Source organism: Sciurus carolinensis, chromosome X, assembly GCF_902686445.1.
Source record: "Sciurus carolinensis chromosome X, mSciCar1.2, whole genome shotgun sequence".
In the NCBI taxonomy this organism is placed as follows: Eukaryota; Metazoa; Chordata; class Mammalia; order Rodentia; family Sciuridae; genus Sciurus; species Sciurus carolinensis.
In genome coordinates, this window is record NC_062232.1 from 98,829,767 (window position 1) to 98,851,972 (window position 22,206).

Genomic DNA, 22,206 nt, shown 5'->3' on the forward strand with positions numbered 1-22,206 from the left:
TTTCCTTTTAGTACATATTTGGTTTTATTTTATTATTTATGTATTCATTTAGTGCTAGGGATGGGACACTGGGCCTTAAGCATGCTAAACATGTGCTCTATCACTGAGCCTCATCCCCAAACCCCATATGTGGCTTTAAAATGGGAAAAGATTATTAAAATCAGGCCTATTTGAGGTTTTTTTATATTATATCACTGATATGCCAATAAAATTTCAATAGAAATAAATATTGAAATTTCATACCTGTAATTCCAAGTAAACTGACAAATGTAAGAATCCTAAGCATAGTACTAAATATGATTTTAGGTTTGTCTTTCAGAGAAATTAGATCAACACTCTCATCTTTGTAATTAGTAGAAATATGAAATAATAGTTTCATGTCCACTGCGTTAGTCAACTTTCAACTTTACATTGCTGTCACAAAATACCGGAGAAAAATCAACTTAAAGAAGGAAAGCTTTATTTTAGCTGTTTCAGAGGTTTCAATCCATGGTCACTTGGTCTTGTTGCTTTTGACCTGTGGTGAGGCAGTACATGGAGGCTGAAGTATGTGGCAGAGGAAAACTGCTCACCTCATGGTAGCCAAGAAACAGAGGTAGAGGCTGGGGTCCCAATATCCGCTTCAAGAGCACAGCCCCAGTGGTCCACTGCTCCCACCCAGGCCCCACCCCTAATGTTTTCTCCACCTCCCAATAGCTACATCAGCTGGGAACCGAATCTTCAACCCATGAGCTTTGGGGGACATTTTTGTTTTTTGGTACTGGATATTGAACCCAGGGGTACTCGATCACTGAGCCACATCCCCAACCCTTTTTTGTATTTTATTTAGTGATAGGGTCTCACTTAGTGCCTTGCTAAGTTGCTGAGGTTGACTTTGAACTTGTGATTCTCCTGCCTCAGCCTCTAGAGCCACTGGAATTACAGGTGTGTGTCACTGTGCTGGGCACTTTGGAGGACATTTAAGATCCAAACCATAATGTCCATCAAGTACAAAATTATACCCTTTAGATTTTGAAATTAGCTCAATATATTGAAAAATATTTCCCTAGAATTTTTTTCACAAGTACGAAGACCTTAAAACTAAGCAAAAATCAATAATATCTCCATTATCAATCTTTTAGAATTAGAAACCTAACTTCTTTTTGTGGTTGTTTGGATACTAGCACAAGGCAGTGCTACTCTAACCACCAAACTGTGACATTTTAACACCTAATTTTAGGTGGAAATCATATTTCTAAGTAACCATTTAAACGTACCATAGTACCCTCAAGTCTTTCTAGAATTTATCCTTCGTAGAAATCAGAGAGTCCTTGGCTGAGGAGGAAAAAAAATGTTGTTTTGCATTTCAAACTAAAATTGTTACACTTAAGAGAAGTTTACATATTTATTTATAGGTGCCATCTCTTTTTAAACCTGGGAAATTCTACTTGCTTAAATTAGAAAACCTTATTCTAAAGGGTGGTGGTAATAAAGTCCTCAGGGATTTGCTCTCTAAACTTGAGTGATTTAAATGATCCAAAACACCTTCTTTTGTTAATCAGCTGATTAAACTATGGTATGACTATACCAAGGTAGACTACTCATCTAAAATACAAGTTAAAAAAACAATCCATTAACAAGCCATCCAGTCAGAGAACTCAAAAGGCCCCCAGTATGTGGCTCTTTGCAGTTTAGCTGCAGATATTTACAGAGTAAATGTCACCTGGGCTGTCCTTGAATTTGTGGTTCTCCTGCTTCAGCCTCCCAAGTAGCTGGGATTATAGGTATACACCACTGCACCCAGCCAAGACCAACTTATTTAACAAATATGATTGGGCAACTCAAGAACTCTTTGTTTTCTATCACGTGTCCTTTGATAATGAAGACAAAATCAAGGGAAAGTTAATCCCTGACATTTATCCATTGCCAAAAATGTTCTGTTTTCTTAAGTTCCTAAGCTATTTCTCTTGAAATCCATTATAAAACACTTTTTATCAAGATGGAATAAAATAATACTTATCAGCTGACAAATTGGCAGCAGACGTTCTACTGTTTATACTTTTTAAAAAAGTTTATCCTACTGGATAGTTACCTAAGTAGGCAAGGCCTTGGGGCCCAGCCCCCTAGGGGTGACTTAGTGGGGAACCAGTTCCAGATCCTTCTCTTTGTTGTTTCCTGCACTGAACTGACAGGGAAAGAGGAAGGAAGTATACAATTCTTTCTATCCCCTCCTTACCCTCAAACTTCTTTCAGGCAGCCTGAGTTCTTGCTCTTTCTACCTAAAGAGACCTTATAGATTCTCACTCACTTCCCTTTACCTAAGTCACCTCTAAGTGGCAGTACTTTGTGTTTGCTACTATTCTATCCCCAAAAAATATAAACTAAAAACAAACCAGTGGTCTGGGGATATATCTCAGTAATTAGAGAACTTGTCTAGTGTCTTCAAGGCCCTGAGTTTGATCCCCAGCACCACAATAAAAATAAATAAAAATAAGTCAGACTTTTCGTACTTCTGTTTGTCTGAGAATCTTAAAATTTCTGGGTCACATACCCTGGAAGCTAGACTTTGACATGCTTTTCTCTTATGAGAGAAGGCACAACTTTCCCCCAGGGAAGGCAAGAGTCAAGTTTTTACATTCTTCCACCACCACATAGCATGGTAAGTTCAGTAAAGCGCCCGGCCTGCAGGGCTCCCCCCTAAGCCCAGGAAATGGAATTTTCTTTTCCATAGAATCTGTTCTACTCATTCCTTATAGGGTAATGTTGCTCTCTTTCTCAAGTCTTGATACCCAGTATCTGATAGCTAAAGTTCCACAAAGCTTTTTATTTCCCTATTCTTTCCCAGTTCCTGCTATTTCCCTTCATGCTTTTTCCCCAGGGCTCTTACCTCTTATCCTTCTTCTGACTAGCAGTCATACGTTATCAGGGTTAGGTTGCTACCATATTCTCCAAAATCCTCCCACTTTTTCATGTAATCACTTATACTCAATGTAGTGGTCCCTAACTGGACAGTTTCCATCTTGCTTTCCCTAGGACAGCATTCAGGAATATGGAAGCAACAGCTTAGAAATAAGTCATTGGGCATATATTTTGGGATAATACACTGAGCAAAAATAGTGGACTCTGAAGCTGAAAATTCACCTTTATGGTAGGTGATGTGGGCAACAAATTCCCAAACTGGTTATCAACCTTTCTTGCTCTTGAGACAAAGCATCATTTATACTACTTGTACTTAAGATACACAACACAAGACTCTCACAGAATTCTTTTAGCTTCATCTAACCACAGGCATTGAAGTGTGCCTCTCTTTGTCTTCCTCTAAATCATGGCATTCTACAAAAATCCTAGATTTGGGAATGTTTGAATAATCCATTCTGAATAAACAGGAATTTCTCCCCAGTTTGGGACCAACCTGCCCAAGACTTTCAGGGATTGACTTCTTCTTTGATAAAGAGTACATGTTTTATCTCTTCAGTCTTGGGCCTTCTCTATTATCTAGCTCTTGACTTCATGGAGTTGATCAAGTGGGATGTTTTAAGTCTTGAAAAGTTCCAATGCTGTGCTATTTAGAGTGTTCCACAGACCAGCTGCTAGTCTAGGAACTGTTTGTTAATGGTTCACGACAAGATAAAGAATCTTGTCCTGAATGTAAATCAGCTGTGTCACTAAATATGCTGTTTAGTCTAACTGACTTTTGTTTTCATAGACTGTTGATAAAGGAAAGGAAAAGTTGATTTATATTCTGGAGAAAGTTTCTCATTTGTGGTCCAGGACTTCATTTTGTTTTTGTTTTTTGTTTTTTTACTGATTAAATTTTATAAGTAATAGACTGAGCTTTTAAAAAGTTTTAGATTGATAGAAGAATTTTTCATTTCTTACATATAAAATATGCAACTTTAGGTTCATATACTAACAATTTTTCATAGAAACAAGCAAGTTTTTATTATCAAGAACTACATTTAGGTGGTTGCGCACCACAGGAAATTTGAGGTATTTATCAGATGTTATGATGGCTCTGTCACCTAACAAATTTTTTATTGCATAATTATTTGGGGGTGAAGCATGGGCTATAACATGTGGAGTACATGATAAACTTGATAACATAAGCAGTTGCAACATTTTTTTTATGCCATCAATTCCACAAACTGCCTTTTCAAACTCATATTTCTCTACCTTTTTATTCTGTGATCTTCTCTGAAAAATACCATAATTTTAATTAAACAGAACAATAGGATTCATTTTGACATAATTATAAAAGCATGAAATATAATTTGTTTTAAATTAGTCCCCAGTACTTCCTCTTTCCCTCCTCTTCTCCTTCTCCCTGTTCCCTTCCCTCTATTCTACTGATCTTTCTGTTGAAAAGTACTAAAATTTGACTAAAATTATTATGTGCTCACTTTTAAAGATATTTGTCCTCCGAAGGTAACTACAATAGTGTTCACAATAGCCAAGTTCTGGAATCAACCCAAGTATCTGGTAACATGAGAGAAAATGAGACCTTCTCTGCTAGCTACTCAAGAAAAAAATCCAGAAGCTATGGCAGCAAAGTCCCTTTCTCAATCTTCAGGGCCCATGTGTTCTCCCCATGGACACATCCCCAAGTCAGCCCAGAGCCCCAGCACCTCCTCAGGCCAGTCCTGAGGGAAGCAAGATGATGGTCTAGTACTTTGAATAGAACTTTCTAGAGGCCTTTTACAGACCATTTTAGGCATGCTAATATTCAGAAATGAAATGCTTTATGATCTCTGTTCAGTAACTTATATTAACTAATTTCTTTATACAAAAAATGACCCTAAAATCTGGTGGATCCAAGTAAATATAACTTTGCATTTCTCCCTTCTTTTCTTCTCTTCTGTTTTCAGTATTGGGGATTGAACTCAGGGGCTTAACCACTGAGCCACATCCATAGCCCTTTTTTTATATTTTATTTAGAGACAGGGTCTCACTGAGTTGCTTAGGGCCTCCCTAAGTTGCTGAGGCTGGCTTTGAACTCACTATCCTCCTGCCTCAGCCACCGGAGCTGCTGGGATTACAGGCATGTGCCATCGCACCCGGCTTATCCCTTCTTTTTTTTTAAATTTATATTATTGTTTATCTTTAGTTGTACATGACAGTAGAATCAATTTTGATAAATTATAAATGCATAGAATATATCTTATTCTAATTAGGACTCCATTCTTGTGGGTGGGCACGATGGTGGGGTTCACTTAGGTATTTTCATTTGTGTACATAGGAAAATGGTGTAAGATTTATTCTACTGTATTTCCTCTTCCTGTCCCCCACCCTTCCTTTTGTTTCCCTTTGTCTAATCTGTTGAACTTCTCTTCTTACCCTCCCCACTGTTTATTGTGGTTTTCCACATAACATTCAACCTTTGTTTTTTTTTTTTTTTTTTTTTTGGTTTGTCTTAGTTTGCTTAGCATGATATTCTCCAGATTTATCCATTTATTGGCAAAAGTCATAAAGCCCCTCTTATTTATGGCTATATTTCTCCCTACTTAAAAATACACTACAAAATAACCATGGGTATCAGGCTTGGTGGCACACACCTGTAGCCCCAGCTTCTCAGGAAACTGAGGCAGGAAGATCACTTGAGGTCATGAGTTTAGAGGGCAGACTGGCTAACAGTGAGATCTGCATCTCAAAAATATAATAATAGCCCAATCTTCCCGCATGAGACAACCATCTCTCATAGAATTGCGATAGTCATGTTCTACCAAGCCTCTTACCTAGAAGAAGTATATCTAGTTAGATTTAATTTAGACAAGATGAATTGGCAAATTCCCATGCATTATCTTTTTTCCACCAGAATTCTGAAAAATCTCTTCAACAAGAGATCTTTCTTTCTCTTTTTCTTTTCTTTTTCTGGTTTTCTTTTTTTTTTTTTTTTTTTTTTGTACCAGAGATTGAACCCAGGAGTTCTTAACCACTGAATCACATCCCCAGCCATCCATTTTTCTATTTTTTATTTTGAGACCAGGTCTCACTAGATTGCTTACAGTCTGGCTAAGTTACTGAGATTATCTTCAAACCTGTCATCCTCCTGCCTCAGCCTCCTGAGCCACTGGGATTATAGTAGTGTGCCACTGTACCTGGCTGAGGTCTGGTTTTCTTGAACCTATTTTTCTTCCCCAACCTCTACTCCCAGGGAGATTAACAGAAACTTGAGTTGTGAGTAAAGGTTATTATTCCTAAGAATTGCTACTAAAGATGTTATAGGACAATAGATTAAAACAATTGTTTGTTTAGCCACTATCAGAATGAAACTTTTTAATGGATTGACAGAAGTATGGTATAAGAAATCTGAATTTTCCTTGAACTCTAAAGTTAGAGCCAGCTTAGATATGGGTAAAGGTTGCCACTGCAGAATTGTTTGGACCAGAATCAGTAGGGCAACCATGTAGCCTTCAACACCTAACCTCTTGCTTGGCAGTAAGAGTTGGTTCACAATCCGACAGCAGTTCTTTTCAGCTTGGGTTTGCTTCCTGATTTCCAGGGATTCAGGTGACAGCACTTATTTTATTCTGCCTTGGGAAAATTAGTTTACTTATTTGTAGGCCTTTTTGATCATAATAATTTGTTGAGTATTTCTTATGTGCAAGGCTGTGTTCTAAACACTTTACATTTCATTAATTCCTATAAAGTAGCTATTATTCCTGTTTCACAGATGATGCAACATTTTACAATCCCAGGGAGATAAATTTCTCCAAAATCATAGTTAGTGGTAGAGTTAGGTCTAATTTTAATTCCAAAAACCTATGGCTCTTTGAATGTCCCATCGTGTGTCTCCAAGAATGATACATTCATGCATTCCTTCCATCTATTTTATTTCCTGCCTCTCTTACAAGTCCTAAACTAGGCCTCCTCCAACAATTCACTTCCTTTTCCAGTTCTCAGTGAAATTAGACCCTCACGATGATTACCAAAAGTCATTTAGTGGTTACCTGAGATGTGCCTGCCCCCTTGTTTAGATGATGTACCACAAATGTTCATAGAACCAAAGTTTAAATTTTAGAATCACACTAGGAACATACATACTAGCCATTGAAGATACTACATAGAGCCAACACAGTGGTGCAGGCCTGTAATCTCAGCGTCTCAGGAGATAGAGGCAGGAGGATTACAAGTTTGAGGCCAGCCTCAGCATCTTAGTGAGCTTCCCAACAACTGAGCAAGACCTTGTCTCAAAATAAAAAGGGATGGGGAATGTAGCTCAGTTGTAGAGGACCCCTGAGTTCAATCCCAAGTACCTGCCCCCTCCCCAAAAAAAGAACATGGTGCATAGTCAAAGAATAAAACTTATTCTTAAGTAACTTGGGCTTACTTTTTGTTGAGAATATGTAATAGCTGGAAATAATTTATAAAATTCATTCTTTGTGATTAAAACTTGTATTTATGACTTTGATCTTTCTCAAAACATCTGTGTTTATATAAAGGTAGCCAATCCTTAGAAGGCTCTCTGTTATTTACCAAATATTTTTCTTATTAGTACAGTTTTTATTTGTTTTCCCTTTGTCAATCCCTAAACCAACCACTTTCCCCAGAATGTCTGGGGATGTAAAGGAAAGGGAACATCCAGGGAAGACGAGACATGGGAGAAAGAATGGGAGGTGGAGAATGATGAAGAGGATAAGAAAGGCCACCATCAGGCAAAAGAGCCCCATGGCCTCTGAGAGAGCAAAGTCCAGAATGGCATAGGAGAAGAGCTGCAACTTCAGAGAAGGGTTCTGAGCATAACCGATGATAAGACTCCCAAACAGTCCCAATCCCAGCCCCAGAGTCACCCCAACTGTGGCAGCCTCAGCCCCAGTGAACTTGGCTGCTGTGTCAGTGTTCCTTTAAATGGTACTGATTTCCCTAGCTGCAATTAGGGATAGATGAGGTCAGGGGACATGGGACTGCCAAACTGCTGAGGCTCTCATGTGTCAGTGTCTCTGGTCAATTCAGCACCACTGCAGTTAGTGGTCTACTCAGCAACTGAGAAATGCTTCTGACCAAGGAGGGGATGGAGAGGAACTTGTAGCAGGTGTACATTTTCAGGGGGTGAGGGGCTGTGGCAAGAGAGCTACTCCCAGTACAAAGAAGACAGCACCAAACACTTTTTTAATAAATGTACTCCATTGCTTTTCTTTTTCCCCCACACAGAATTATTTCCTAATGGATGTTCAGCCTTCAAGAAAATTACTCCCAATATAGATGAAGAAGGAGCAATGAAAGAAGATGCTGGGATGATGGATGTCCATTATAGTGAAGTAAGATCCCAGGGCTTGCATTGCCAGTTATATAAATTTGATTCCTTAAAATTTATTTATATTAAAAAATTATTGCAGCTAACTTATGTTGATGGTAACTAAGGACTAATGATCTTTGAATATAAAACCCTCCCAGGCCAAGTGGTTTCTACTTAGAATGTAGAGCCTCATCTCTGGAATTGCTTGAATTATTGAGTTTTAGAAATACAACACCACCATCCTTAAATCACTATTCCAGTAACCAGATCAGAGTCAACACATAGGAAAATCTCCAAAAAAAATAATTTGACACTGTTATTTTACTTCAGTTCAGCAAAGTATATATAAAAGTATTAAGAATGTAAATTCCCTTTCTACAATTCATGTGGGTAGTGAAAAGTGTCAGTTGTCGATTAACCAATAAAGATTTATTGAGCCCTGACTTATGCTCAAGACTCTGAACTTGGCGATAAAAGGGCTATAAAATAAATATGGCTGGTCCCTTACCTCCAAGATCTACTGAAGCAATAATATACCTACTCAAAATGCAAAAAAGCAAAATAGTGCCATTTGAATAATATAGACAATATGTGTCATACAAAGTGACAAGTGAGAGAGATGCCTTTAAGCTGAGGTGGAACAGACATATTAATGAGAACGGAGTTTGAAAGATGAGGCCAATCTGAAGATATTCTAACAAGAGAAGAATAGCAGGAACAAAAGCTAAGAGGTAGAAATGCATAAGCCACATTTGAGGCACAGTGAGTGGATCTTTTTTGCAAAACTAGTGGATTCACATAGAGAAGAGTAGTAATTGAGGCCAAATTTTGAGAAGATTTGAATGTTTAGGATTTATCCAGTGGAATTTTGAAATTCTCTCAGATTTTTTTATAATTTTTATTTGTTCTTTTTAGTTACACATAATAGTAGAATCTATTTTGATATATTTTTAAACCATGAATGTATCTTTTTCTAAGTAGGATTCAAGTCTCATGGATGTACATGATGTTACTCTCAAGATTTTTGAGGGCTGGGGAGATAGCTCAGTCGGTAGAGTGCTTGCCTTGCAAGAACAAAGCCCTGGGTTCGATCCCCAGCACCACCAAAAAAAAAAAGAAAAGATTTTTGCCAAATAGTGACAAGATGAAAGCACGTAGAGAAAGTTAATTTGGTGGTAATGTAGGAGATGTATCAAGGTAGATGGATAGGGGCTGGAAGCAAAGGCTAGAGGGAAGAAAGCCATCATTGTTCAGATGTGAGGCAGTTAAGGCCTAAACCAGAATAGTGAAAGATTACAGAAATACCCTGGGGAAGGAAGTAAGGAAGGAAGACTTGCTGGATGTGGGAAGCAAAGAGTCGAAAGTAGCTTTAAGAAGTGTGGATGGGCTGGGGAGATAACTCAGCTGGTAGAGTACTTGCCTCGCAAGCACAAGGCCCTGAGTTCGATCCCCAGTACCACAAAAAAAAAAAAAAAATTGAAGTGTGGATATTAAGGGAAAATGATAGATATATGGCTTTGAAGGGAACAAAATGAAATCTATTTTAGATTTGAGTTGAACTTGAAGATTATCAAAGATTATCAAGATTATCAAAGTGGAAATAATCATGAGGTCATTAGAAATGTGGAACTGAATCTAAAGAGAGATAGATCACAGTTAGAAAGAAACATCTGGAAGTCATATCCTTGGAAGAACCAAAGCAGGGTGAGTATAGGACATAACATGGCAAGTGAAGACCAGAGAACCAAGGACTGATCCTTGGGGAAAAGTTCACAATTAAAGAGTAGGAACATGAAAAAGGGAAAAACGCAAAGTCTGAAGGGGTTGTACTCCCATAAAATAATGTTTTTAAAGTTCTGTTAAGAAATATAAGCATTCAAGAGGCTAGGGATGTAGCTCGATGGTAGAGTTCTTGTCTAGCATGCATAAAGCCTTGAGTTCAATTCCCAGTACTGCAGAGAGAGAGAGAGAGAGAGACAGACAGACAGACAGACAGACAGAGACAGACAAAGAAAAGGAAATATAAGCCATCAGGTTAAAGGTACTGTAATAAACATTTTTTGTTGTTGTTCCCAATTCTAATATAAAAGTGTTCTACCTTTAGGCTTTTAAGTAGATGGTCTTTAACTGAAGTTCTATACCTTGTTTCTTGAGTTCTTTTTAATATTATGAATGGATATTGAGGGATTTTTTTCAATTGCTTTTTTCTGTATCTGTTGAAGGTAATATTTATTTTTTTCTTTTATTAGGTTTATATGGCAGTTTACTATTTTTTTTCTAATTCTTTTTTAAGAGAAAATGTTCTTTAAAAATACCTTTATTTTTTTATTTGCTTTTACGTGGTGCTCAGGTTCAAACCCAGTGTCTCACATGTGCTAGCAAAGCACTCCACCATTGAGCCACAACCACGGTCCTTTTTTCTAATTCTTAACCAACTTTACATTCCTGGGTTAAACATCAGTAGATTGTAACTGATTTTTAATTCCCCAAAGTTCATGCTTTCACTGCTGCTGGAGATTTTGGTTTGGCTATTACTTCTTAATAAACTGGTCCTTTATGCAAGTAGTAACCTTTTTTGAACACCTGCTATACAATATCACTGTCCTAGTTTCTGGAGAAACCAACATAAATAAGATACTGTTCCTGATCTTCAAGAGTCACAGCCTATTTGGAAACTCAGATACTTAGACAAGGCAAATATTATACAAGAGTTAAATATTTACCCAAAGAATTAACAGTTGGAACAAGGTATCTAGTGTCTTGCCTACCCTATGTTGAAGGATTCTGAAAGAGGTGCTACTTAAGCTATTATAAAGAGATAACCTAGTGGAAGGGATTAAAGGGCAGAGGGCATAGCAAGAATAAAGACACAAAACTAAGACACACCCTGGTTCAGAAGAACCAATAGCAGTTCACTGTTATTAGAGCATAAATGACAAGACTTGGCATGTCGAATTAGGGGATTATAGAAGCCTCAACCTCATCATTGCAAGCTTTATATGCCAAATGAAAGAACTTCTCCCTTGTTCTGTGAATGACAGGGACATTCCCAGATTTTAATGAGTGACATGATCAGGTTTGCATTTTAATCAGATCTCTGTGACATATGTATAGAGGATGTATTTGAAAGTGCTGGAAGCAGGAATATCAGGAAAAAAAGCAGAATCTTGAACCTTAGCAATAAATGTAGAAACGGACAGGAAGGGTCAGATTTGAAAAATATTTGGAAAATAAAACGTAAGGACTTGGCAATGAATTCTTTGAGGATAAGTAAAGAAAGAGGATGCATTTATTTCCTAGGTGTTTTAGTCTATCTGGGCTGTTGTAACAAAACACCCTAGACTTGGTAGTTTATTAACAACAGAAATTGATTTCTCACAGTTCCAGATGCTGGGAAATCAAAAATCAAGTCACCAGTAGATTCAGTGTCTGTTGAGGCTCTATTTCCTGGTTCATAGAAGATATTTTCTCTCTGAAATCCACCCCACCCTTCTTTTTGGTACTGAGGATTGAACCCAGGGTCAGTTTACCACTGAGGTGTACATCCCCAGCCCTTTTTTGTGTTTTTTATTTTGAGACAGAGTCTATGTTGCCACCTTGCCATTGTCCTGCCTAAGCCTCCTGAGTCTCTGGGATTATATGTATGTGTCACTATACCTGGCAGGGTGGACAATGTCTATCATGAACTATTTTCATATCATTCTCACTAATTTTATTTTTAAAATATTTTTTTTAGTTTTAGATGGACACAATACCTTTATTTCATTTATTTTTATGTGGTGCTAAGGGTTGAACCCAGTACCTCACACATCCTAGGCAAGTTCACCACCACTGAGCTACAACCCCAGCCCCAGCCCCATCCTCATTAATTTTAGAATCAACAATTATGAAAGGAAGTGTTCTTTACCAAGAACATTTTAATGCATCATTTTAATAAACACCTAAATCACTAATATGATAGTGTGAAAAACTGTCACATTTTAAAAAGACCATTATTATGTATCAATGTAGTTTCAACATAAAAGAAAAATAATGGCTATATATAGGCTTAGTAGAATTTACTTTCTTAGCAGTAGTCAACCTCTATTTTTATTAGCACATATTAATTGTACATATTAACATGACTCAGTATGATATTTCCATACATGCATACAGCATGCATTGATCATATCCAAAACCCTTCTTCCATCTTTGTCTCCCACTCCGACACCCCAGAACACTTCCTTCCCAGTCCCTGGTAGTCACTATTCTACTTTCAAGTCAACTTGGTCATTGTCAGTTTGGAACCAACATTGTGTTCCCTTTTAAAGATACTCCTTCTCATTGTGTACCATCTACAAGTACAGTTAGCCTTTGTTACATGAATAAACAAAATAGATACAGTTTATTATTGTCAACATTAACTTCATATTTTAAGAATATTTCTAATTTCAAATATTTATATAGGAAATATAGTCATGGAGCTGGGATGTGTAGCTCAGTGGTAGACTGCTTGCCTAACATGCATAAGACCCTGGATTTTATCCCTAGCACTAGAAAGAAAGGAAGAAAGAGAGGAAAGGAGGGAGGAAGGATATATAGTCTTATAAGTATACTCCTGTGCATTTTATTGAATTTGGTACATTTTGTTTGTTCTTTATTAACTTAAAATAGTTAGAAATTTATTTGTCCAAAACTCTGAAACTATTTTTAATTCCTGACTGCATTTTCTCCAATTCATTTCTCTTAATGCAGGAAGTTTTGCTGGAGTTGCTAGAACAATGTGTGGATGGCTTATGGAAGGCAGAACGTTATGAAGTAATTTCTGAGATTTCCAAGTTGATCATTCCAATTTATGAGAAACGTCGTGAGTTTGAGGTAGCCAATTTACATATTTTTGTAATTGACTTATGTATTTTATTTTGGTCCTGGGAAAACATTAATATAGTTATGTTACTATCACTCTACTTCCTGTATTCTCAAGATTAGAAGGTTCATTACATTATAACATTTGTATTTCATTATAGAATATAGACATTTAACTTAGTGTAACTTTCGACACATGAATACAATATGAAAGTTACGATCCAGGCTGGAGATGTAATTAAGCAGTAGAATGCTTGCCTAGCATACACAAGGCTCTGGGTTCAATCCCTAGCACCACAAAAAAAATTTACAACCCTTTAAAATGTTGTTAAAATATAAGATTAATATCTTGCCTTATATTTATATACCTTTACTAAAAGAAGTTAAAGCTAAAAAAGTCAAGACATAAATTGAAATTGAAATTAGATTGGCAGTTTCTTTTTTTCTTTCTTTTCTTTTTTTTTTTTTTTTTTGTTACTGGGGATTGAATCCAGGGGTGCTCTATCACTGAGCTAAATCCCCAGCCCCTTTTATTTATTTTTAAAATTTTCAAACAGGGTCTTACTGAATTGCTGAGGCTGACCCCAAACTTGTGATTCTTCTGTCTCAGCCTCCCAAGTCACTGGGTAGGCCTGTGCCTCCACGCCCAGCCAAACCAGTGGTTCTCAAAATATTTTCATCGAGCGTCCTCCTCTCCTTCTTTCAGGGCATAAAATAATCAGTGTGGTTTTCACTAAACCTTCACCTAAAAAAAAAAGCTATCAGATTTCCATGTTGCCCTGGAAAGAAACAGAATGATTCTGTTCTTTGCAGTTGACTGGGGACACTTAAAGTGCTGGCAGATAACAATGAGAAAGGTAAGAAGATGCCAGCAATAACCCTTATGAAGAGTTTATTTTTTTTCAATTTGGCCTGCTGCATAATATATTGATAAAGGGTAGTTAATAAAGAGTAGTAGTTTAATAAACAGTTGTTGCCACCACCACTAAATAGGAATTTTTTTATATTCAAGTCTTATAGTTCACATCATAATTTCTACTGCTATTAAACTTGAAAAGGGGTGATTTAGGATTTAAGCTATTTTTTTTTAAAAGCAGTTTATTCTGAAATATGGCAGATAGTCTTTCATTATTGAAGAAGTTTCTCATTGTAAAAACATACATTTAATATCAATTGGGTAGTATTCTAAACTCTACTCTAATATGACTGATCAAATTTGCTTATTTTGTCCTAGATTCTAGGTCTTCCTCTCTTTACAATATTCATGATGTATGTGGAGCAAGTATATGCAGCATGCCTGAAAAATTATAGTGACATCCAAGATTATATTAATAAGCTAGAATTAAATAACTAAATCAAGGCCATATAGATGGCCAAGAATAGTCTATGAGTCAAAAAATAAATTTGCCACTACCACTTCCATAAAATCAGTACAAATCCAAAGATTCCTAAGAAGCTTTGTAAGAGTTTCAAAATAAAGTTCCATTTTCTGACTTTTTTTGGTGGTACTGAGGATCAAACCCAGATAATACAGTATTTTTAAAATATATATTGCCATTGACATGAATAAAATGAATCATGATGTTAATAAATTCAGTGTCATTTTAAATTCTACCCTTAGATCCCAATTTGTTGAAGACTTTTGTCTATTTGAGACAATGGGGCAGGAGGATGTGAATGGTGCCACAAAAATAATTTTAAAAAGGAACATTGATGCTTTTTATTCTTGTGTATTCATCTTGAAGACATTTAGTGATTGACCAAGAGACATATCTTGTTTATATATTCTCATTTTTCAGAAACTTACTCATGTTTATAGAACACTTCATGGAGCGTATACAAAAATTTTGGAGGTTATGCACACAAAAAAAAGACTTTTGGGTACTTTCTTCCGAGTTGCCTTTTATGGTCAAGTAAGTATACTTTAGAGTTGTTTTTCTTATTAAACATTCACTTTTGGTTTATTGCATTACTTTAGCAGCAGTTACTGACCTTAGATTCTGTCCACATAGTGCCTATTACAGTAGCAAGGATCTTCTTTTGTAACTTTAAAGTTCATGTTGGTTCCTATTGAGATCACTAGATCAGAGTACAACATATAAGGTTTGGATTTCTCTTTCAGTTTCATTTTCTGTTATGCTTCTGATAAAGTATACGATAACTATCCAGTCATAAAAATTTTCAAATACAGGGCTGGGATTGTGGCTCAATGGTAGACCACTTGCCTAACATGTGTAAGGCACTGGGTTCATTCCTCAGCACCATATAAAAATAAACAAATAAGATGGGCATGGTGGCACACAGCTATAATCCCAGCGAATAGAGGCTGAGGCAGGAGGATTACAAGTTCAAATTCACCCTCAGCAATTTAGCAAGATCCTGAGCAACTCAGCGAGACACTGTCTCTAAAATGTATAAAATGTCTGGGGAATGTGGCTCAGTGGTTAAGTGCCCCTGGGTTCAATCCCTGGTATGTACATACATATATACATACATGCAATAAAGGTATTGTGTCCATCTACAACAAAAAATATTTTAAAACTTTCAAATACAAAGCAGGTAATAAGCATAAAGGGAAGGAGGAAAGGCTATAGAAATATTTGGACTAATGATATATTCATATGATTGTGAATTTGAAAATTCTCATTTATTTGAAGGTAAAAAGTGAATATATGCATGCAGCTTTTAGTAATAGTATTTAAAATGTATTTCAAATATATTGTTATTTAGTAGGTAGTCTTTAAATGTTGTTTGCTCATTCAATTCATAAATTATTTCTTTAACTTTATAATAGTCTTTTTTTGAAGAAGAGGATGGAAAGGAGTACATCTATAAAGAACCAAAACTCACTGGCCTCTCAGAGATTTCCTTGAGACTTGTTAAACTTTATGGTGAAAAATTTGGTACAGAAAATGTCAAAATAATTCAGGATTCAGACAAGGTAACCTATGCCCTACATTTTGATATCATAATTTCTTAATTCTAGGCATGGAACATTGCTCCTGACTTTTTCCTTTTTTAATTGGCAAAGGAGAAACATGGAAATAAAGACTTCCAGATAGTGAAAGAAAGTACAGGGGCTGGTCTGGGGGTGTAGCTCAGTAATAGTGCACTTGCCTAACATGTATGAGGCCCTGAGTTCCATCCTTACCACCACAAAAAAAGAAAAATAAAATTAGGAAAAGAAAAGATAAGGAGGGCATGGAGGTTCACACCTGTAACACCAGATATTTGGAAAACTGAGACAGGAGGATCACAAGTTCCAGGCCAGTCTGGGCAATTTAGCAAGATCCTGTCTCAAAACAGGAGTGAGGATATAGCTCATTAGTAAAATCCTTGTCCCCTGCTTCCATCTAAGGAACAAAAAAGAAAGATAGAGGCTTCAGAGTCAGAAAGATCAGAATTCAAATCCCTGTTCCTTTTTACTTGCCCATTGCATGACCATGGTGAAGTACTTGATCCCTCTCTGCTTCATTTATCTCATTAATCAGTTGTAGATGATAATAGTACCTTCCTTAGGGGGTTGTTTTACAGATTAAATGAGTTAACATATAAAAATTAATTTGAGTTCCTTGCAAAAGCACCCAGAAACCACTCGTGCATTGGAACTCATGCAAGAGATTTTATTAAGTGGACAGGCAGTGTCTGCCTGCAGGGTGAGAGAGAGAGAGAGTGAGAATGAATGAGAGAGAGAAAGTGAGTGAGAGTGAGGAGGAGAAAGAGTGTGAGTAAGAGAGAGAGAGAGAGAGTGGTGGTGGAGCTATTATTAAGTAGTGGAATTCCATGGGCTAATAACAACAGACCAATGACTGACTAGGGAATTTGCAGGCTAACAATCTGAACTAATGACTGCCCAGAATGTTCACGGACTGAAGAGTGGACCAATGGCTAGCTAGGATGTTCGCAGACTGACAATCTGGGTTGTAAAATGGTATTGGGGGGAGGCTTAATATTGGCGGCAGCAAAATAGCAAATCTGATGCCAATATTCCTCCCTTTTTGTTTTTATAGATACCGGGAGTGGAACAATGGTCTTTCTTCTGTAGCTTCTTCCTGCTGGATAGGGGTGAAGAGTCTCATTCCAGTTTAAAAAACGGGGGGTGGATTAGGGAGGGCTTCAGGTGGGAGCACAGTTTTTGGAACTAGAGGTGTCAATAGTGAATCACAGGTCTTGGCTTTGGGTGTCAGGGACGGCTGGTAGTCTTGAAGGAGAAGCAGCTGACTGATTGGTTGGTGAACTTGTGTGTGTCTGCCAGCTCCAGAACTTGTGTATCTGATCTTGTAGGAACTTCTGTAGGTAATTTAGCAGGCATGGTCCTGTTTAGGAAGATCTGTAGACCTTAAAATGACCCAAAATATCTCACTCTGGTAGTTTCTCTTGATGGTTGTCGGGCACTCCTGCATAAGAATCTCTTTAGTAGCGTGCAGTCTTACTTATTCTTGGGGCAAACACGAGTGTAGGTCTTAAGTTACATTTAACTATTGTTTCTTCTTTTAAATGCCTAGGAATGGCTGTGTTTCAGTTTTAACTGTTTTGCTAGGTGTTCAGGATCAAGCTGGTCAAATTGACCTTGTTCTTATCTGTTGTTAAGGATCAGCTGAGTTCTCCAGGGGTTACCCATGGAGATTTGAGAGCAGCTTCTTAGCTCCTTTAGTGCCATCTGCTAGGTAGGGTCTCCTTGATGATGTGGCTTCCTTTGGAAGAATCAGGGATGTCTCCCTTTTTCAATGACCCTCCTCTTTGCAACAGGTGCACTGATTGGCTTTTCATCCTCTAGAGGTCTCATTAATCTCCCTGATCAGGAGATCGTATGGCCCAGAGTTGCAAAACTCCTTAGAGAAATTCTCCCGTTCCCTGAGTTCAGGCTGACTCAGAGGGCAAGAGTCAAATACTGGTTTTCTTGGCCCTTTTGTGTTAATCTTGATCTTAAACTTGATCTTAAACATCCAGCAAGCCAGTGTCACCAGTCATAAGAGTACTGGGTTTTAATGTTTATGACTTTACAGTTATTTACCCCCTTTTATTTAATTTGGGTCTATATTATCTGTCCTATAGGTGATGGCTTATTTTAGGTTGTTTGTTCTTGAAGTAGTACTTCTGCAAAACATTAATCAGGCAACAGTTATAGAGTTTACAAGGAAAATACAAAGTGGAATTAACAATAGTAAAAGCATTTAGTTTGTATAATAGCTATCTTGAATTTTGGCTGAAGTATACATTATATCCCCTGTTTGAGATCACAGTAATTTTATAACAAAAAAGCAATCTTTTGAATATGACTTTAAGTGAGCTGAAGTCTGGCTTATTTTGGAGTCATTCTGACATGCAGCAGGGTGGGAGGCAGATTCTTATCTCAGGTAAGGCGGGGCTCTTTACAAATCTTAGGTAAAGTGTTCTAGTTCTGAAGTTGATCTTTGCCTCCTCCTTAAACATCATTTTATAAAGTTTACTTGTATTGTTTCCTGAGTCTATGTGAATGTTAGTTAACACAATGACATTACATCCAAAACATAAATCAAGGAAAGGCTGAGAGAGCTTTTAACGTTCCTTTTGTGTAGCAAAGTGGCAAAATACTTTCATGTTTTAGGATATTAACCTTTAAGCAAATCAGGCTCTAACAGGTCCTGTTATAGAACATTAAATGATATAAATAAATCCACAATACTATTCTTTTTTTTTTTTTTTTTTTGTGGTACTGGGGATTGAACCCAGGGCCTTGTGCTTGCAAGGCAGGCACTCTACCAACTGAGCCACATCCCCAGCCCCACAATACTATTCTTATTGACACAAAGAGGGGTGAGAACGAAGAGAAGGTTCGAACATAGGGAATCTCTGCCTGTTTGTTCCTGTGGTGACAGAAGTTGTATAAGTCCCATTTTCCAGCCAATAGGAGTCATCATCTAAATTATATTGGGGTCAGATTGTGTTGAAATAGAAAATGAACCTGCGAGGTTTGAGGACTGGAGTCAATGGAGAAGTCAAATGCTTTTGAGGAGACAACCAAGCGGGTGGTGGTTGCAGAGAATTTTAGATTGGGCAGAACCCATGGCTAAGAGTTCTCAGGAGCCTGGAGAAAGGAAACAGGAGAGGAAGGAGCATCCCCACAACCTCTCTGATTTGCCACGTAGGAGCAGACCATCAGTGAGAGTCGTCACCGTCCCTAATAGGTCTGCAGCCGAAGCACTGGGGTTTTCATAGAGAGAGAGTGAGAGAGAGAGAGAGAGAGAGAGAGAGAGAGAGAGAGAGAGTGTTTTCAGGGCCACCATAGAAGAGCTCTGAGAACTCACCACCAGTAGAGGAAAGGCTATCCCAAGTGGTGGTCCGGGAGGTCAGCAACAGCAAGAGGAAGAAACACCCTATGGTGGATATTGGCTAGAGAGAAGGGGGCACAGTCAAGGGGCTCAGATCCCTGTGTGGGGAGAGCCAGCAGGCAATGACTGTGGATCCCATTCCAGGTTTCATCACAGAAAGACTTTCCTACCCAGAAACATTTTCTTCTCCCTTCTACTAAATATATTTTTGTACCCAGAACCTTTTATTTTTCTTTCCTATATGTTGACCCCACCTTGTTCACATTCTGAAACAACTCTTATGAAATTTCTGAATTTAGATAAATTAGTCCATTTTAATAAATAGCATTTTACCTTTGTAAATTAATCAGATGTCTCTAACACATTTGAGTAATCCCATATATGTCAAATCTAATTCACTCATCTTATTGTAAAAACCCAAGATGTCAGACAAGTGTATTGAACAGTATCTGCCATCCCTTTCCCGTGGAAGAAAAATCCTAGAAACAATTGATATTAGGCATTTTATAAACATCAACATTTTATTAGTTCGACTACCTAGAGAGACTTGTATGTTAAGTAATTTTAAAGACATTTTACCTTCATTTGTTTGCCCAATTTAAATTGAACCTTTTTAAAATCATGAGAATTAAAGGTATCTGGATCCATTTTTTAAATTTTAATTTTATGAGTACTTGTTATTTATGTCAATTTTGTTATGTACATACAAAGACAACATGACATTAGACAACATGAATACACATAGCACAAAAGCAAAAGCCTTGTAGCTTTTTGTAGGTGAATCTCCATTGCAATGTAATAGATGTTCAAAAGTAATTGTAGAGTTGAATAAAAACAGAACGGATCAAAAAACCATTAACCTAGGTATGTAGGATCAAAATTGTGAGCTTAAAAAATATAGCATTTAAGGAAAAAAAAAACAAGAGTCCTAGAAGAAAAAATGATAATGACCATTAATTATAGCATGAGAGAGTGAGAAAGAGAAAGGCAGAGAGAGGGAGTGAGAGGGAAAGAGAGAGAGATAGAGAGAAAGTTTGGGTTTGCAGGAAGAGAAAAGATAATGTAGGGAAATCTCTTTCCATTTCCCTGAGTGCTCTCAGAAATTAAAATGATCCCTAAAAATGTTGGGATCTAAAGTGCCATTTGGTTTGAGGTCTGGGTGAGGCAGAGGGACTCTTAAATTAACTAAGAGGCAACCCAGTGGGGTATGGGTGAGGATTGAAAGTGAGCTGCCCATTGTGAGAGAGGAATTGGTGAATATAGAGGCGAGGCATCTATCAGCCCCCTGGGAATCACCCAAGTGAAGGAGGAGTTATCCATGGAGTCTTCACTACCAGGGAGTCATCACTACCATTAGATAAACGTCAAGGCTAAACCTGTAGGGGTGCCCAAGTGCCCAGCGCCGGTGCTTTCATAAAGACAAAAATGTCGTAGAGATAATGTAGGACTGGAGTAGTTCTCACAAGAGGCAGTCCTCTTAGGGAAGAATACCCTGTCAGTCTGGAACTTTCCCACCTCTGAGGAAAGAGTCCCCCAGCAGTAAGTATGAGGATTCAGCTGTAGTAGCAAGAACCATGGCTTCAGGTTCCCCTGAACCACAGAGAGCCTCCGGGTGCCAGATGCTCGATAGTCAATTCCCAGGTAATCAAAAGCCAGGGAGAAGCCAATGTCTGGATGTGGAGGAGAGTGTCCAGGCAAATGGAAGGTGAGACCATCATCTGGGGGGATGTAGTCTGGGGTGACAGATGGGATTCCACTTGCCTAAGTGGTGGAAGAAGAGCCCATTCAAGTCATAGCACCAATGAAAGTACCCAGAAACCACTCTGGATGCGGGAACTCACACAAGAGATTTTATTAAGTGGACAGGCAGAGTGTCTGTCCACAGGGTGAGAGAGAGAGAAAGAAAGCAGTGAGAGTGAGGAGAGAGAGAGAGCAAGTGAGAAAGAGAGAACAGCGCTGGAGCTATTCTTAAGTAGTGGAATTTCACGGGCTAATAACAATGGACCAGTGACTGACTAGGGAGTTTGTGGGCTAACAATCTGGACCAATGACTGCTCACAATGTTCGCAGGCTGGTGAGAGGACCAATGGCTGACTAGGATGTTCGTAGACTGAGGATCTGGGTTGTAAAATGGTGTTGGGGGGTGCAGAATAGTGGCGGCAGCAAAATAGCAGATCTGATGCCAATACCTTATACATAAAAAGCATTCACTAATAATAATGGAAGCTAGAATGCTTAATGAAGTTTAGCTATTGTTTTTGTGAACATCATCATGATTCTTTGAATTACATACTTCATGATTAATATCATGTTAGGTCAGAATTTTATTCTGAAATTTCCCTAGTTTAGTAATAGTGATTCTAGATATATTTAAAATGAAGTAGGCTTAGGAGATGCTTTGGGTCTTGCCCCAAAGATTACCCATCCCACTAAGTCCTGCCAAAGCTGTATAAGAAAGGTTCTGATATGGAGGGCCCTTTTGGAGGAAATGCATAGTTCCCTATGATACACAGCACTTTGAGAAAACAGTAGGATACCTGACTGTCTTTAGTTGCCATGGGTGTGCACAGGACAAGAGCTAATTTTTAAGGTAGGAAGGACTCATACAGTTTAGAATTTGTAACTACAGCAGTGTTTACTGAGTGACTGTGATGTGCTCAGTGCTATACCATGCACTTTAAACCTAGTAGGCAACACTACCAGAATGAAAAGCCCTTTGCAATCATAAAGGCACTTCATTGTATACCATGATAATCATTACTTTGTAGATTTAAATATATCTTCTGGAAATGGTTTTATCTTGAACATATGCTTAAAGACATTTACAATAGATTTGCT

At 37.7% G+C, this 22,206-nt stretch overlaps 1 protein-coding gene and 1 pseudogene across 2 annotated transcripts in view; one reads left to right on the forward strand and one right to left on the reverse strand.

Annotated features, from left to right (window-relative positions):
- Dock11 (dedicator of cytokinesis 11) overlaps positions 1–22,206 on the forward strand; it is a 183,688-nt gene that overhangs the window by 145,850 nt on the left and 15,632 nt on the right. For both annotated transcript variants that reach the window (XM_047535641.1, XM_047535642.1), the window contains 4 exons: positions 8,128–8,234; positions 12,947–13,069; positions 14,857–14,970; positions 15,852–15,998. In XM_047535641.1, the coding sequence (XP_047391597.1) occupies positions 8,128–8,234; positions 12,947–13,069; positions 14,857–14,970; positions 15,852–15,998 (491 nt within the window). The remainder of the gene's footprint in view (positions 1–8,127; positions 8,235–12,946; positions 13,070–14,856; positions 14,971–15,851; positions 15,999–22,206) is intronic.
- LOC124972206 (ATP synthase F(0) complex subunit C2, mitochondrial-like) lies at positions 394–8,016 on the reverse strand (annotated as a pseudogene).